Source organism: Hylaeus anthracinus, unplaced genomic scaffold, assembly GCF_026225885.1.
Source record: "Hylaeus anthracinus isolate JK02 unplaced genomic scaffold, UHH_iyHylAnth1.0_haploid 11981, whole genome shotgun sequence".
NCBI classification, from domain to species: Eukaryota; Metazoa; Arthropoda; class Insecta; order Hymenoptera; family Colletidae; genus Hylaeus; species Hylaeus anthracinus.
Genome location: NW_026534329.1, coordinates 8,086,877 through 8,105,030, shown reverse-complemented (window position 1 = coordinate 8,105,030; position 18,154 = coordinate 8,086,877). Strand labels below are relative to the sequence as shown.

The window sequence follows — 18,154 nt, the reverse complement described above, 5'->3', positions numbered from 1 at the left end:
TTGATGAAATCATAGTTGTTCCATTTCCTCTGGTGCGGAAACTGTGTTCAAGTCTGAATCAGGTATAAGCAAAACTTATTAATTTGTTTTATGAAAGGACTTTTTAGTATAAGAGGAAGTTTAATCTAAGAAAACATAGTGAAGGGGAAAGCACATTTTCTATAAATTTTTTCAAACAAATTGAATGAATTATATTATTTTAACTTATGTTGTTCGAAGAGTAACATTTGAACAATATTTCATAAATTTTTCATCAAAAAATATTCAAACGGAAAAGTATAAAACATGTTTGTTGAGTAAATCGTTCTAGACATAAACATGATGAACAATGAAAACAGAAACATGAAATATATTTTTGTAATGACCATAAATTGAATTTCTCAACAATGTATCGACCCAAATAACATGCAATATTTTATGAGACACCTCAATAACGTAGCGAATTCAACACTTAGACTATTTCAGATTGTTGACTTGTTATGTTTGCGCTTGACTGTCATGTCGTGATAGGTATTAAATTATTAGCGTTGACTGGTATAGATTTAATAGATTCAAATGGTTTAGGCCCGAGTGTTTCTAAGTAAGCATTTTAAAAATAAAAAACAATGTTCGATACTTTGTGTTTTTAAGTAAGCATTTTAAAAATAAAAAACAATGTTCGACACTTTCTTTGGACGTTTTGTAAAAAGAGATCGTTTTCTTTGTTTAATACTATACATGCGTGATTGTGTTCACGTTTTGCGTTTATTAAGTCAGCATTTTAATTTTTAATTGGCTGAACTTTGTCTCAGGGCCCATTTTTATTTTTGTTAAAACTTATCAGATCTTGTAATTGTTGACCTGAAAAGTCCGAAAATGCAAGTTAAAAGTTTAGAAAACCAATATTTTAAAAGATACGAGTACATAAAGAAAGTCTTCATTTTTTGATTAGTTTTCATTTGATAGGTTTTAACAAAAATAAAATGGGCCCCTGAGTCAAAGTTTAACTTTTCTTCTAAAGCGAATTGCACACGAATAACAAACTGTGATTTAACACTCGATTTTAATTGATTAGCTAGACAAATTGTAAACGTGTTTATGTATGTACAGCGCCAACACGCGTCCGTTACCTGTGACGATGTAAAAAACAGATGTCGGTTTAATTGATTACTTCCGTGCGAGAGCTATAGAAACGGCGAAATGCGAGTCAAATAGTAAACAATACTATTAGGTGGATGCATAATTGTACGACGTTTTTAAAGATATTATTAGAATATGTGAGAATGACTGCTCTAAAGAGTATTGTTTATTTACTTCAAGAACTCCCACTGATTTCACAGGCAAAAAAGTACTGGTTCTCCGAGGTTATCTGCGCTTTGACAACAAGTTTGAGTCACAAGTTCATACAAATGGTATGTCATACTTTTGTCCTCTTTCGCAGGCACTAGAGCTTGGTCATCTGAATCTGATGGTCAACCTCTTCTTGGCGTATCCTTCAAGCTCTTATCACCAGACTTGAAGTGAGCAAACTATTCTTTACATTGACTTTAACTAATTGTTCCCTTTCGTTACTACCATCGTATACATTACTTATTTTTTAGATACAGGCACCAAATGCCAAACAGCGTAACATTTTATTTTTCGTTGTACTTACTGCTTGGTAATTACCAATAGATGTAACTGGATTTATAATTAATCAACCACTACTAAGCATCACTAATCAGTGGTACTATATACTATAGCTTAGTATAGTTTAGCAGAGTTTAGTGTCCTTGACATAATTGATGGTGTTTTGTACATGTTTCTGGGTTCAAATTGTACTTCCTTCTTTGTACCTCAAATCTTCTTCACTCGTACAGCAGGTGATCAATTGCATAACATTTTAAACAGCCAAATGCTGACACTTTACAACCGAAGAAAGGCGATAAAGTAAACTGAAATTTAATAATAGTTTCATTTATACAAAATCCATAGCTCAGAACTTTTTTGCATACGTCTCCTGAAAAAATTCTATGTCAAGAAAGAGTAATATTAAAATGACAGAAGAATAGAGAAAAAAATACGCCGGATAATTATGCATCAACCCAATATTAGCAGTCCTGTTCACAAGCCCAAAAGGTTTCCTCACTTTTTCCATTAGCATGTGTGTCCTACAGTGACGCAGATGCTTCCCACATGAATCCCACCCGTGCACAAGCCTGCCAAAATTTTATCAGTAATACTCTTTGCCTCTCTTGGAGGATATTGTATACAGGGTGAAGTGGAATTCGTAGTATATCTGCCAGGGTGTAATTCTATGTGAGAAAATAAGACAAAAATTTAGTATAAAACACTTTTTCGTCGATTGCTCATCTATCTAAACGATTGAATACGATTTGATTATTCTGTATTCTACCACCGGTTGTCTCTGTCTGAGCTAATGTTTGTAAACATTAACAACATAATGTAAAATGTAATGTAAAATATGTAATATGTCCGGAGAATTTGATTTGCAACAAAAGTGACTTTAGGTTGATAGGAAAATAATGTCGGTTTTTAAACTATATACTTAAATCCACGTATCATAAATTGACTTTCCTAAATGTCTCTACAACTAAATTGTCTTATTTTTTAATGTAGAATCATATCCTGCTCTGTATACCGTAAATGGATGGAAAGGATCATTACCGAAGTCCCTAATTTTCAAATGAAACAACTTTTATAAGACTAAATGGAAAGAAAGTTCGAAGCGATCGATTCTTTTACACGCGGAAACACATAAATAGATACTTTCGTATGAATCCGTTTATATTCTAAGGTATTTACATGCATTTGCCAGGAGGATGTCATGATTTCAAAGAGTATCGTACATCTGTTCAATCACCATTTCCAACAGGAGATTTATATTTTTTGTATTCGTTATCCGTTATTCGAATAGAATTTGTCCCATCTCTCTTTTCAAGTTCGAAACGAAAATGACTATACTGTTTATTCGAACGGGATATTCGCAAGATGTATATACCTTAGAATGATAAATTATTTTTTTAAGTCTCTAAATTTAAGTAGTATATTGGAAGAAAAGGGAAAATATGCACAGCGTTAACGACGCGAAGATTTTGCATAATTTTGTGAGTTCTGTACAAAATTCGTATCAAGAAGAATTTATCAGCCGCGAATGTATTCTATACGTTCCCCGTGTATATAATCTTAGATTTTTAGAGCAATCAGAACATTATCTGTATAGGCGATAAATAACTTTTAGCTGTAATTACAGACCCTAGAGATATTCGAGGCGTAACACCAGCGAACTCTTATAAGACAATTGTTAATAAATATATTATGTAATAACTTGCCTACAGAGAGTTCGTATAAACCTGTTTCTTCATATTTATTGGGTAGTCTGTTCTCATCTTAAGTTTAAATGCTTATAATTACTTTAAATGTTACTGCAGTACAAACATGTTTACTGTCTAACGATGATTCCCATAAATCATAGCATTCAAAACTGCGAACAGCTGAAGAATAGCTTTTTCATGTTCATTGTGGTTAAACATATTTATTTTACTTATCCAGTTTGTATAGATTCTGTTCTTCCACCTACCTTGTCTCCTATGTTCAGAGTATCCAAAATTTCTGTCTTCATTTCTTGTATTACTCATGTAAAATTGATCGTATCTCTTCTTTGTTTATCAAATCATCTGGTTTAATATAAAACAGAAGGAAATCCTTGTCTCCTATGTTCAGAGTATCCAAAATTTCTGTCATCATTTCTTGTATTACTCATGTAAAATTGCATCTCTTCTTTGTTTGTCTTCTTTGTTTATCAAATCATCGGATTTAATATAAAACAGAAGGAAATTCTTCGTTTCTGATTTATTCTGAATCAAAAATGGTCTACTAATTTACTATTGTGTGTTCCATTGAAACAACAGAACTCTTAAGTGCTCATTTTATAAGTCTAAATTGAACAATTAAATAAATGCTCTTGAAAATGAAAACCATATATAATTTGAATAAAACTTATGAGAAATAGGAATAGATATTTTCTTCATTGCTAGCAAAAAAGTTCTGAAACACTTAGATTCATTTCAATTAAAAAATAATATTTATAAAACTATTACCTGTAACATATTATACATATGGAGTTTCATGTATTCGATGAAACTTTTTTTGATAAAAATTCTAAGAGAGCTCTTCTCATGAAACTTATCTACAAAAATGATATGAAATTTATTTATAAAATATCTGAAAAGCAGTTACAACAAAATGGAGAACATTACAACGTTTAATAATAAATGTTCAATCGCTAGTAGTAACATAGAACGTATTCAAAGTAGGAAACTAGCAAAGAAATAAATAAGTAAATGAATAATGTAGGTTAAACAGGATTGATTTAGTATCAGGTCAAAGGCTTCGACAGAATTAAAAGTATGTCTATCGAATAATCATACTCACACAGTGACGTTTGTAATGCATTGCTGTACTTTTATTACGTTTGGCCATGCGTACCATAAGTGAATCACTCGACACAAATGTTTCTTCCTCTCTTATCGCACGCTTCGTTTGCTGAATAATAAAAAGTACGTCTAAGCAATAACAATAATTTTCGTTTATAAAATAACGCTACCCTATGTACATGCCTGGCGTTCGTATCAATCAGTATCAATATGACCAGGTGACTCAACAAAACGTTCTAATAACTAGCACTGACAAGTGATAATCAAATATACCCGTCGATCGGCTGACAACGTAAAAATCACCTTCGCGATTCTCGTGACTAACCGATCGGCTGATAATTTACAAAATTATAGTGAGTGTAGAATGTATTCGTACACCGATCAATTCCCCAAAAAACTTTTGTGTGAAATTGTAGTTTCTTAACTTCTGTTCTTGTAATCAATGATATTTTACATATTCTCGGAAGTCTCTAAGATAGATATAGTCCAAACAACATTTACTAGTTAATATATTGGGTTGTCCGGAAAGTCCATGCTGATTTTTGATAGGTGGTGCAGGTCTGAATATATCGAAATGGCTGAAAACAAATAACATATATATGTACATCCCTTAAAAGGTGGAAAGGTTGTGGAACAAAATAATACCTATGTAATTCAATAAATATACATATAAATAAATGTATATTACAATTCAAATCTGCCTTTAAAGTTTTCTTAAAAATTGGCACGAACTTTCTGGACAACCTAATAATTTGTGTAATTAACAAAAAGATGTGAAAAGTGGGTGAAAGTATAGAAGCATTAAGTATTTGGACGATTCTTATGACTAAGCTGCGGATCTTTATGCATTTATAGGAAATTTGAATATCCAAGAACCTACAATATGCAAGAATATAAAAAAGATACAAAGTAACGTTCATATTATAATATTTGCAGAATAAAATAAATTCCTATTTAGGTTCAATTTTTGTATGTACGTTCGCCAAGATTTTATTTTGCATAAAGATCCGCAGTCTACTTATGACGAACCATTTACAGGAGAGTTTGTAACGTAAACACATTAGTTTATTCCTCCGTGGGAATTAGAAAACATAAAATTTCCAGTAAAGTACTTTTGAACAGTTGTTTGAATACTTATTGCTTCAACATTTCTATCGATTAATTACTTTTTTCTTGTTAATTTCGCAACTTACATAAATAGCTATTTTTTTTGTAATCTATCTATTTTAGACATTTCCGAGAATATGTAGAATATCGTTTATAAAAAATAAGTTAATAAATTACAATTTTACACAGTTTTTTTTTAAAATTGATCGGTGTATGAATACTTTTTACACCCACTGTAGGTTGCCGTCGATTCGTCGATTCGAAAATAAAAGTTTGAGAGCAGATGACACAAGAAATTATAATCGTTCAACGGACAATTGTTTTCGCTGTTTAAAAACGCTGTCGAATAAATAATCGCGCGTCGGTAAAATGGAATCGAGAATCGCAACAAAGAACCCAGGAAGGGGAAGCAGTTTACGGATTATAAAACTATTAAAAGCCCACGGAATAAAATCGTTTAAAAAGAAATAGCGAAGCTGCGCTTGAAACGAATTCGAAACGTTTTTGTCCGTCGAGCCTCGTCAAAAAAGCCCTTTTCCTTTCATTCTCGAGTTTTGGCACCGGTCGAATCAATTCGTACTCCCTTTTTCGAAAGGGAATACACATTCGACTTCCGGTTTGATTGCGGACTTCTATCCCGGTAAAAGTTTATCACAATAATAATAATAATAATAATAATAATAATAATAATAAAGTTCTGAGTGCGCGATCTACGTTTTGTGGTACAAGTCGTTTCCCGATAGCAGGATTCCAAAATAGGATATCGTTCTTAGTTTTCTCTCGCGTACGCGTAAATTTCCAAATGTACGCTAATTAAATTGCACAAAATGTTCTCTCACTGTTCGGTCTTTCAGTTTTCTTTCTCGTCGTGTGAAAATTAGATTTCACGCGTCGTGGAGATTTCACAGCTACCAAGCGACGTTTATCGTTTAATCTGAGACAAAATGCCATCAAGAATTCACAGCGAGTATACGTCAACGTTTCCCAAACTATGCGATCAGTAGTTAAATGAACGAAATAAATAAATTTGGTGTGTTCGCAGCGTACGCCATATTCTTATAGTTACAATTTTAGACACAGGCTAATCAATTTCTTAAAAATTGATGAGTCTAATGCAATGCATTCTCATTTTTTTTTTAAATCACAGTTGCGCCGTTCTATATACAATAATTCAGGGAACAGGTTTTGCTCTCGACTGAAATTAATATTTCCTGAATACGTACATTGTGAATTTGTGAATTTTATTGTCTAAAAGAAAATGCATTGGAGCGCTGTTATTCGTAGGTTTATTAAAAAATCAAACAGCAACGAAAGAAAATATAGAAAAGTCTTTCATTTACGACACTATAACTTGACTTTGGAAACATTTATTCTACGCATAAGCGGTGTGTTTATTTAATTATCGGACAAGAATACGGTACCCGAACCTCATAATTTGATTCATGTTGTGGACTCAAAGATTATGAAGGGAAACTTAGAAAATAAAAATTTGTATTTGCTGACGCTCTGTAGAGTCCAACGAGCTTAATTTAACAACATTATAAATTATATACAAGAGGGCAACAAAGGAATCGTAAATTTGGGAAACGCTGGCGCACATGGTAATGTGCACATTCCCTGTTAATCGTACCACGTATCTGCATGGTTAATTTCAAAGCTCTCCGGGCAAACGTTAGGATAACATTCAACTATCGATACCAACGGAAGAAACTAAATGTAATAAAGAAAGATCCATCGGCCCTAGATCCGAAAGAACAGCAAGAATCACGATTTAAGAAATTTTTCAACGGACTCCGCCTTTTAGCTTCCTGTTTCTGGTCAATGGGAATACCTCGATCAGGCGAAAAATCTATTGCTAAGATTCCCTTAAGTTGTTATTCAACGGTTTGACCTATGCTATCATGTATATACAGCATGGCAGTGATTACACACTTCTACTATTCCTTGCCGTACAATACACATGCTACAAAAAATTTTGTCCGCAACGTTGGAGCTGCTTTTAATTTGTGCCTACGAACGACCGCTTCCGCTGTCGATGTCGCTCGTTCGCAAGTTCATCTCGTCGACCCGTGTACGCTCGCCTGGAGCCAGACGAAACAACTATCGGCGCAAGTCAGAGTAACGTGCTCGTCGGCCTACCTATGCAACTCTTGTCATGCTTCGTTAACGTTTTTCGTCGTATCTCTTTAGAAAGACAAATATCCATTTACAGATCACAAAATCGCGCTCTTAACGTCTACGCGTCTCCATCCTCTCCAACCAACGACTCGTACTCGCCTTACTTGATCGCGAGCTACACCGAACGCTCGCAACATCACCTGAATCTTTAATCGGTTCGTCGTGGAAACAGCTAGTTTGCTTGGAAATTAATTTTAGCTTTTTCGCTGGTGAATTAGTTGGTAATAAGGAAAACATTAAGATAAATTCTATGCTGAATTTATCTTTCAATGACCATGATCATAAATACACGTCGACGTTGAATAAGGAAACTGAATATATCTTACAAAAGTTGTCTATAACAGACAGGAAGTTTACATTCTCCATGTTTTCTTTAATTTGAATATTTGAGCATACACGCACGAATTTTATTTTATCTCTCAATACAGAAATTATTTCTGTATTTAAGAATATGGAGCAGGCCCAGGTTTATGACACTGCGTTTCGTCGTCCAAATAGCTAGTTTGTCCAAAAATAAATGTACCCTTTTCGCTGGTAAATTTATCAGTAGTAAAGAAAACGTCTATGCTGAATTTATCTTTCAATGACCATGATCATAAATACACGTCGACGTTGAATAAGGAAACTGAATATATCTTACAAAAATTGTCTACAACAGGCAGGAAGTTTACATTCTCCATGTTTTCTTTAATTTGAATATTTGAGCATACGAATTTTATTTTATCTCTCAATATAGAAATTATTTCTGTGTTCAAAAACATGGAGCAGGCCCAGAGATAAAATAAAATTCGTGCGTGTATGCTGAAATATTCAAATTAAAGAAAACAATATCGAGAATGTAAACAGTTTGCCTGTTGCAGACAATTTCTGTAAGATATATTTCGTTTCCTTATTCAACGTCGACGTGTATTTATGATCATGATTATTGAAAGATAAATTCAGTTTTCCTTACTACCACCTCCAATTCACCAACGAAAAGGCTAAATTTATTTCCAGACAAACTAGCTGTTTGGACGACGAAACGCAGTGTCATAAACCTGCTTGATGTTTTTTAACATTCTCATTATTTATAAATTGATCAACGTTTCAGCTAGACGATGAATAGCTGGACACAGTCACAGTTACAAGTATTCTTCATGAAATAACAGTGTGATAATTCCGTTAAATTTTCTCTGTGAATTTGACAGAGAATCTTTTCGAAAGACAACATGGTCTAATTGTTCGTTTCTTCTTGACAAGATTCAGGCGAAATTCGAGCGTTCATCGCGCAAATACGCTTAGAAAAGAGTTTCGCTTCGAACTTGAGATCTCTGAAACGCTTCGGTTTCGTGTGAAGTTAACGCGAAACTCGTAGAAAAATAAAGGAAACGAACCGTTTGTTCGATACGGAGACGGTTAATGAGCGCCCTTGTGGTGTCTGCGAAAGATGTGTGTATAATTCTTTTTATACGGTTAGTAATTACGCTCGATTACATTCCTCGTACGACATTAGTACAATTATTAATTCATTAAAACCTAGGACATATTCACTACTCAAATAGATATTTTATAATAATTACTCTTTATAGTCTATCAAAATATTCATCACAGTGCTACGGACACAAAATTGTGTTCTGTTTATACGTGTAAATAATGATTTTTCTTCTGTATTTTTTTTTCCCTTTATTTCATCGTCGGTGGAGGAAAAGTCGCATAATCCAGCCACTCGTTGATTCGCAAACTGTACGTTCGAACGCGAAAAGCAGTTGTTCGATTCTCCATCGTTTTCTCGTACATCTTCTTTTTTTTTTTTTAATAAAATAAACGACGTCTTTGATCGTCTTTCGCTTTATCTTCTGAAAATATCAACGAATCGATAAATGGCATCTATTTAAATTACACTTTTAAACGATTTCTAGATCACATGTTTCTCGTTCCTTTCTTTTTTTTTTGTTTTTGTTTTGTACAATAGTTCGAGAGTGTCATTCCAATGTCAACGAGAGACCCGATTCTTGACGTTTTCAATGCTCGTATCACTAAATTTATTTTTCATCGCGATTTTCTGTTTTCTCTTTTTCTTTTTTCCTTTTTTTTTTTGACGTACAGTGCTACACACACACACACACACGCGCGCGCGCGCGCGACATCATCATCCTGTTTAAAAAATTCTTACCTCACTTTACACGTGACTTATATTTACAACAATAAATCGAGAAGATGGCCTTCCAAGGAGATCTTCCGGCTCGCGGATGAATCGACGAGCCCTGAGCGACAAGAAATATATAATTCCAATATTCGAAAGACAATAAATCAGACGCCTATTCGTCCATATATATTAGGGGGACCAGAAAGTAATGTTGTTTCAACGAATGCAACTACTTGTTTATTATTTACCAGTCTCACCATGTACCAATCAATCTTTATCAATCAGGTATTGAAAATTTGCACACTAGATGACAGAAGGTTATTGATAACGAGGACAATTATATAATTGATTAAAAGTAAAAACATATTATAAATTTATTTGTTTGAATTTAATGTAAAAGAAACGACATTACTTTCTGGTCCTTCTAATATATAAATATATACAGTCAGTGTAATAAATATTCGTACAGGAACCATTTATTTTTAATTGGTTGCTGTACGAATACTGTTTATACTGATTGTATATAGATAAAGATAATAGATATATAATAATAATAATATCGTATGCGTCCGAAGTAACTTTCAGGCGAAGAAAACAATTTCCTGCGAGAACAATTCAACTAAAAATTTTCGATTTCAGCGTCTAGAAACGGCGAAACTAACAGGGAAGAAACTCTCGCGAGCAAACAACGCCGGCGCGGGTGCGTTCATGTGTTACAAATAAAACGACCGCAGAAACAGAACAAAAAGAAGAAATAAATGGAAGCCGAAGAGCGAGACAAGTGGCTCTCAACGTTCCCCTTAGCCTTCTCGTTTCTCTTCTGAAATTACTTCTCTGAAATTACTCCCCGAAAATTCAGATCTCCTTTTTTAAACTCTCTTCCAAAATAATTCGAACTCTGAAGGATTCCCAGTTCTATTCCCTCAAGTTCTTCGGGACGCTTCTCTTCCAAAATGTGCCCGTCGAGGGTCTCCGGTGCTCGTCTTCTTTCGCGAAGAAATGGTATTGCTGGTACTTGACAAAATGGCTCCCTAAACGAATCCTTCGATTTTCTACGAACGTCCATTTGGAAAGAGCAATCGACAAATGTTTACCGATATTAGAATCCTTACCGCGATCGTTTAATTTCGTCGCAATTCGTCAATTCTCGGTGCTTCTGGATTTCGTGTTTATGAGTCATCTCTTTCCCCAGGCTGCTGGGCCCGTTTCCTTCGTGAACCGTGGTCGACGACCGGCCTTTTTTCTTCGAAACGAGCCTTCGTACTTGTCAGATACACGTTTCCCTGTGAAATCTGTGCCAAAAACTGGTCTCGATCAAACCTCTGCGTGAAGGGGACTAGGCGAGCGGAGAGATTGGCAGCAACCCCACGGAAAGAGCCACGCGGCTCAGCACCTTGGCGAAAATTTCGGATTGGTGGGGCCGTGGATGTAGCTTCTTAGTTCCTTCGGCGGCTCTGAACCGAAATCCGACGCCGTGTCGACGTCGGACTTGCGGCAGATGATCATACGGATGTCCGTATGCAAGTAAATACGTCCAGACTTGCCGGACATAAATCTGAAACGGAGACAAGAAACTTTAATATTGTAACAAGTACCAACTACCCGCTCATGCGTTGTCTAAATTAATTGGTAGCTTCGAGAGGAACCGAAGAAAGTTAATAAAGCTCGCGTGGGTGGAGTTAGTTACACAATTCAGCTGTGGAAACGGATGAGGAACAAGGTGTAAAGTAGCAAACAGGTTACAGAAAGGAGGAACTAATAATAATCGTGGCTTCTAACTGTGGAAATATATTCGCTATGAAAACTGATTACTAAGATCCACTTGATACACTAAAGAGATTGCCCTTCGATGAAACTTGGATTTAACACTAAATGTATCAATATTTGATGTATCTTAGATTACGTAGACCTATCTTACCAGTAAACCAGTTGGTTTTTAGGCAGAAATCCTTAATTAAAGGAAATAATTTGCAGCGTAACCTCTGATTTTCAACAAAATATTAAAAACATGTATATTTATTTTTGTAAATAATGTAAGAATTAAGAGAAAGTCAGATGAGCGAAAGAAATAGCAATGAGTGTACAATATTAAAGTAAATTTTGGTACGTTTCATCTGCTTGGTACATTTAGTGTTAATGTTGACAACTGTGTTCCAATGTAATTCTATTTTATATACCAACTGAAACCGTTGCAGCATGTTTATTTCAGTTCGGTTATACCTTTTGTACAGACCAGTTGTGCCAAGCTTCTTTTATTTTTCATATCGATTATTCCTTTTGTGTTCTTTTTCTTGATAATAAATATATTGTATTGATTCTGTGTTTACTAATTCTGTGTTCCTAGTTTTCACTCAACGGTTAACGAACAGAAATTTTTGACACCAAAGATATTCCGCTAGTAGCCAAACTTTCCAATAAATAACCAAAATGTATGACCAAAAATTAAATGAGTAACCTTTTAATCGGCTTTTCAACACAGAATGTTTTTGTATTAAGAATTTCATTTTACTTCCTCCATAGTTGAGAATAATTAACGATTTTTACCCAGAAGTCCTAAGTTCTCTTCAAGCCATTGAAATGGAACTTTGATAAGAAAAGTTCTAATTCGAATAAGGTTTATAAAAGATAAAAATGAAAGTTCTTAGATGATAGAAATAGACATCTTCAGAAAGTAAAAAAGTTCTGAATCACTTTTACATAGATTCACTTTCAAACTCTTGATTGGCTATAAATGTTTTGATTCTTAGTTATTATATTTTGTATAATGTGATATTGTTTGTCGAATAAAATTATTACTTACAATATATAATAATTATAATATTTTATGAAATTTCTTCTGACAAAAGATCTGAAGTAATTGTTCCCATGGAATTTTTATTATAAGAGCTCTAAAATATCTGTTTAATAGGTAACATACTTAAAAAAGTTCAAGGTAAAACTTTTACACAAAAATACCACAATAGATATTTTTGTAAACGAAAAGTGAAAGTTCAAACCGTCTTTAGAACCACTCTGTATTTATCTCAACACTCCTGAGACTTTAATTTTAATTAATGAACATTAATTTCCCACTCTACGTTCAAAATTGTACAATTACAACAATGACACTCTTCACTCTTCAGTTCCATATACATTTTTAAATGTCTCGTCAACTTTATTTTGTAAGCTGGACAAAGAACAATCTTTATAGCTTTTTGTGGTACTAGTTACTTCTTATTTTGAAATAGTAATTAGCAAATTCGTAAAGGTCCACAGTAAAAAGCCACGATTGTTGGTGGGAACACTGGTGGTGAAGACTCTAAAATTTTAATCATCGAGGGGATAACTTATTCCCTTAACAGAGACAATTAAAATTTCGAAGTTCGCAAAACGGAGAAAATTTGACGTTATTAGAGGAAACAGAGGAAGTACGCACCTAAGATGAACGAGGTAGCGTAGCGTTTTGTCCCGCAGTGTTCTCTGACGTAAAAAAGTATGAGATCGTGGCGGCATATCAGAAAGATCGTATAGTACTACGAACATCTTAACGACTGTACCCAAAGGATTGAGAAGCGTTACTTGAATAGTACCGCTTCTTGGTACTTGGTAGCCCTTTTTGCCCAAATTAATATGTGCCTACGCAAAAGTAACAGGATTTGTTCAGATCAATGTTTCGGTTATGGTCTAGATCAGCAATTCTCAACACCACGGTACACATGGTCTTTTATTTAATAAGAAAAACGAATTGAATATAAGAAAGAGTTCTGTGCTTCCGTCAACCAAACTCAATGATAAGGTAAATTGCTTCATGGTATTTCTGCTCTTAATTGATATTTATGACGAGGGTGCAACAATCATCTTTGGAAGTGCATTATTCATTTCATCGTATGTCCTCATTTATTCCTCCATTTATTTTGTTTGTCATATGAAAATTAAAATATGTTTAGTCATTGTATTATTTTGCATCTACAATATTTTCCCATCTTCTAGACAGCATGTAGATTCCATTATGATAAAAGTGTGACAATTTCGAAACCTGTAACCTGTGTCTGGGCATTGTCATGCAGCAATGCTCTCTTTCCACCTTATTCGTTGCTTGAATTAACCAATTGACATTGATATCAATCTACCGTGACTGTTTCACCTAAACCGAGTAGCTCATAATAATGTACGCCTTTCATGGCCCACTTCTTTTGCGTTGATATTAAATTTTAGACTCTATATTATCGATTGATCAAGGTGTATCCATGCTTTCTTGTGTTTAGGATTATCATAAAAAATCCATTGATCGTTTCCTGTGTTGATTTCATGCAGAAATCCTTCTTTGCTTTTCGCTTATCGAAGACCACCATTGATTTCTATTTATAGTCAGTTCATACAGGATCCATTTCCCTTTCTTGTATATTTTTCCAATGTCAAGCAAACGATTGGAAATGCTAGTAATCGTTTAATTTATACAAAACTGCACCGTAGATTTTTCTTTAGTGTTTTCGAACACAAAACTCTTTCCTCTACTAAACAGTTAGAATTCTCAAGCTATGAAGAAATGTGCCTCACTTATTTATCCATTTTTCTTTCATTTCTACCCTCTACCCTCAGAATTTTCTCAAGTTTATCATATAAAACACCACGTTATTCGTGCACAAATGACATAAACGTCTAAATAAATTGCTAGATATCACGTGCAAAGCGGTACTTGACCTAATTCCATAGCAATTCCGCGATACCCGGGCAAGAGGTTGAGAACCACTGATCTAGAAGATAATTAAACGCAAAAATTGTTCTCCTTTGTAATCAGGTGAACAGAGAACAGGGTAAATTGCCGATTCATTAACGGATAAATATTTGTTTAAACATGAGAAAGAAAAAGGAATACGAGTACGTACGAGATAGGGCGTGGAAACTTTGTCATTGTCACCGAGCGTGTAGAAAAACACAGTGACCGGAAGCTTTCGATGTTTCGGACAGAAGGAACCGCTCGCTCCGAGCTCAGCCGTGAAACCGTGAACCGTGGACACGGGTTCGAGTCTGCCGTTCAAAGCTGATTCCTCGAAGCTGCCCAGAAGCGCGTGACTCTGCGGCCTGTTGCGGGATGTGGCACGTCTCTTTGGTGTCTCTTCACCTTCCCCTGCGTTCTCAGTCTCTCTGTCGGTTTCCTCTAAGGACACCGCACCTGGACTCGGTGGAGTGTTCAACTCGAACAACGCGCTGAAAAAGGAGAGCTTGTTTGGTGAGACTTTACGACCTTTACAGAGTTTTAATTTGATTAGGTTGCTGTGGAAGTTCTGACCGCTGTATGATACAAGTATACAGTAAATTTGAAGTGTAATTAAGATATTTGTTGCTTACACAACCCGGTTTTTTTTTATGGTTGATACCAGACCTGAGCACTTCTTTCATAGTTTTATTGAGGATAGATAAAAACACAAATGGATTGTCTTATTTTTCTATGTTGTTATAATGTAGGTACCATTGTAAGAGTGATTGTTTAATCACTCACTGTCTAAAAGCCTTCTTACTTCAGGATTTGTGTATAATAAAAACGTGATACCTAAAACGAGTGTTAAGACTTTATATGAAATCCTTATACATCCTAGCATATTGCTCAAAGATATATATTATAAACTAACATTCTACATAGGTTCTTTCAACAGAAATTTTCTCCATCAGATAGGAAGCTTTCTGATTCCATCATAGAAAATGGAATTTAGCTGCTCCAGTAGTCAAATGAAATAGCAAGCAATTTTACTTTATTACAATTTTATTTTATAATAAATCAGTACAAAGGGAATGTAACCGAAAAATCGTAGTCTAAGTGTGCGCAGGATTACCTGCAGATATAGCATAAAACTTTTTAATGATTTTAAAATATTTAGAGCGAAATTTCAAGGTTTCTCATGGGGAGGATTTAAACTAGACATAAAAATCTGAATTTTGTAATTTAATTTTATATTTGTGTTACATATTGGGTCAAGGAATAGGTTCTAGTTCAACGTGACATTGATCCACCTGGATCGTTTGTTTCTGAAACGTTTAAATATAGGTGTCATACTTAAGCCACACTTGTTTGGCTACATTTCCTTTGAGTTAAATATATACAGATGTAGAGAATTATATGTCAAGGTTAAGCTCTAGATGATTTCGAACGGCCAGTACAAATTGATGCCATGATCAATCATCTACTATAGTTAACGTTTGTATCAGGGTCGTAGCCTGCGATTCGTAGGAGCAACAAGACGTTTAACTTCGTATAAAGGCAAAATTTCAGTGATAGAACTTCGATAGCAACCCCTAACGTTAAACTGAGAATCAAAAATCTGGTGTACCTTCTCTTAGAGGAAACAGAATTTAAGCTGCTATCGTAATCAAAGCAACAGCTGCCTCTTCTCAACGGAGCTGGACTCGAAGTCAACGGCAGACCGGTTCTGCTATGAAACACCATAGACGCTGCGTTCTCTAGAGACCGCCGGAATCTTTCTTGCTCGATCGCGGTGGGTACCATTTTGTCGAGGGCTTCGTCCTCCTCCGTGACCGTATTGTCCTTAGTGTGACCGTTGCCTCGAGATTTAACAACAGAGTAACCACTTATCTTCCCACCGACGCTCAGAGTAGGATCCTTGGGCAGCTTCGACATCGCTTTCTCCTCTTCCTCTTCGTGCTCTGCTGTGCTATTCTCTTCATTTGTACTGTGCAGTCTGTTCGGCCACTTCACCGACTCGGGATTATCGTAACCACGGCTGCCTTCCTCCTTGTAAAGAAAATTTAAATTAAGCAATGATTTTCAAACATTTATTCCTACCAATGTACAGAACTCTAGAAATAGTACAACTTTTATTTGAGAATGTATGTAATGTATTTCAGTACCTCTGGAAGTTCAAAAGTTGCTGATCAAATTGTTAGAGGCACTGTAGTATAAAGAACCTCTGTTTTAAGAAAGCAATGTGAATCTTGATACAATGCATATGTTCAACTAACATTTTAAAGATAACAGCAGTATATACCAAGAAGTCAGAAGAATAACAGGCATTATGCTTAGTTTAAAAGAATATATTATCTAGTATGATTCCTTTGAAGGTGATGACTACATTAGGCTGGATGCATTTGTGTATGTTTTTCATGATTATTCTGCAATAGTTTTTGCAAACGTTGAAGAACCAATGTGACCAATGACAATATTAAAAATAATCATGTAACGTAGTTGATCTGTAATACTTTGATTGCCTCAAGATTCACAGCTAGAAGACCGTACTAAAAGCATACAGGAAATATTGCATATACAAGACTGTACAATCCTGATCTTGGCTATATTATGCAAACCAGCTCCTCTATCCCTAATAATTTGATCAATGATTGTACAAAGGCATGAATATTAGGTTATCCCAAAAATTTCTTTCGACAGACAACCTCATCTCTTAGAAGTTTATTTCATTTCTTTTATAGTTAAACTATTAATTCAAGGAAGTAATTTGTTTCTAACAGTACAAATTGAAGAAAGAATTCTATTTATAATAAAAGGGAAGATGGCATTATGCTGTTTCTAGAGATATAGGGGAAGGTAATAGACCAAGATGTATCGTATGCAACTCAGTAATGTAATGTAAAGCATAAAGTATTGTTACGAGCACCAGATGTATCAAATCATGCCCAGCTGCGTAACATTGAAGACAAAGAAGGTCAGTTGTTACTGACAATGGTGATTGATTAAACTGTCATCAGACGTTTTGAGATCTTGAAAGAATACAGCTGGTATAAAATAGTTTCTGTTAAAAGTTTCTGTTATATTTAAATTGTTCTAACCATAACTTGTTGAGCTGTAATCATACTCTAACCATTGTTAAGCAATAACTTAATATTTCTTTATGGCATTTATTGCAATTTGTTACACAAAATATAACAATATTCAATATTTTTGTCTTTGAAAAATTGAATATATAAATATTTCACCCACTGGTCCATATCTTCTTGTATAACTTATAATTACTAACTTTCTATTAATCTATTATTACACTAATATCTTAGAATCTGCTACTATTGTCTAAAGGCTTAAATCTTTTCAGTCTGCGGAATACAATATAAGATTTATTCTCCCTTTATGTCGTAATATGGTCCTTTTTGAATTTTGTAAATACAATTTCATTCTTATTTTGTTTTTTTTTTTTTTTGAGCTTTTTCCTAAACTTTAGCAAATTCGTCAAATTGGTCCTGATTTAATGGATAGACCCTGTATGTAATGAAAGCAGAAGGTAACTTTTTTAAGGCGAAAATCACACTCGAAGGCCAAGTATTAAGTGTTTCTTGAGATATTGTTTGTATAGAGAATAATTTATGTTAACTTTTTCATAATTTTGGG

General features: G+C 34.4%; 1 protein-coding gene across 1 annotated transcript in view; it reads right to left on the bottom strand.

The window, feature by feature from the left end:
* Positions 1-7,937: 7,937 nt before the first annotated feature.
* Positions 7,938-18,154, bottom strand: part of LOC128885437 (atos homolog protein A) — a 93,755-nt gene continuing 83,538 nt past the window's right edge. Inside the window, exons 7-10 of the mRNA XM_054139488.1 lie at positions 16,131-16,552; positions 14,691-15,012; positions 13,241-13,440; positions 7,938-11,380 (exon numbers count right to left, since the gene is read on the bottom strand). Coding sequence (XP_053995463.1) covers positions 11,212-11,380; positions 13,241-13,440; positions 14,691-15,012; positions 16,131-16,552 — 1,113 coding nt within the window. The 3' untranslated portion in view covers positions 7,938-11,211. The remainder of the gene's footprint in view (positions 11,381-13,240; positions 13,441-14,690; positions 15,013-16,130; positions 16,553-18,154) is intronic.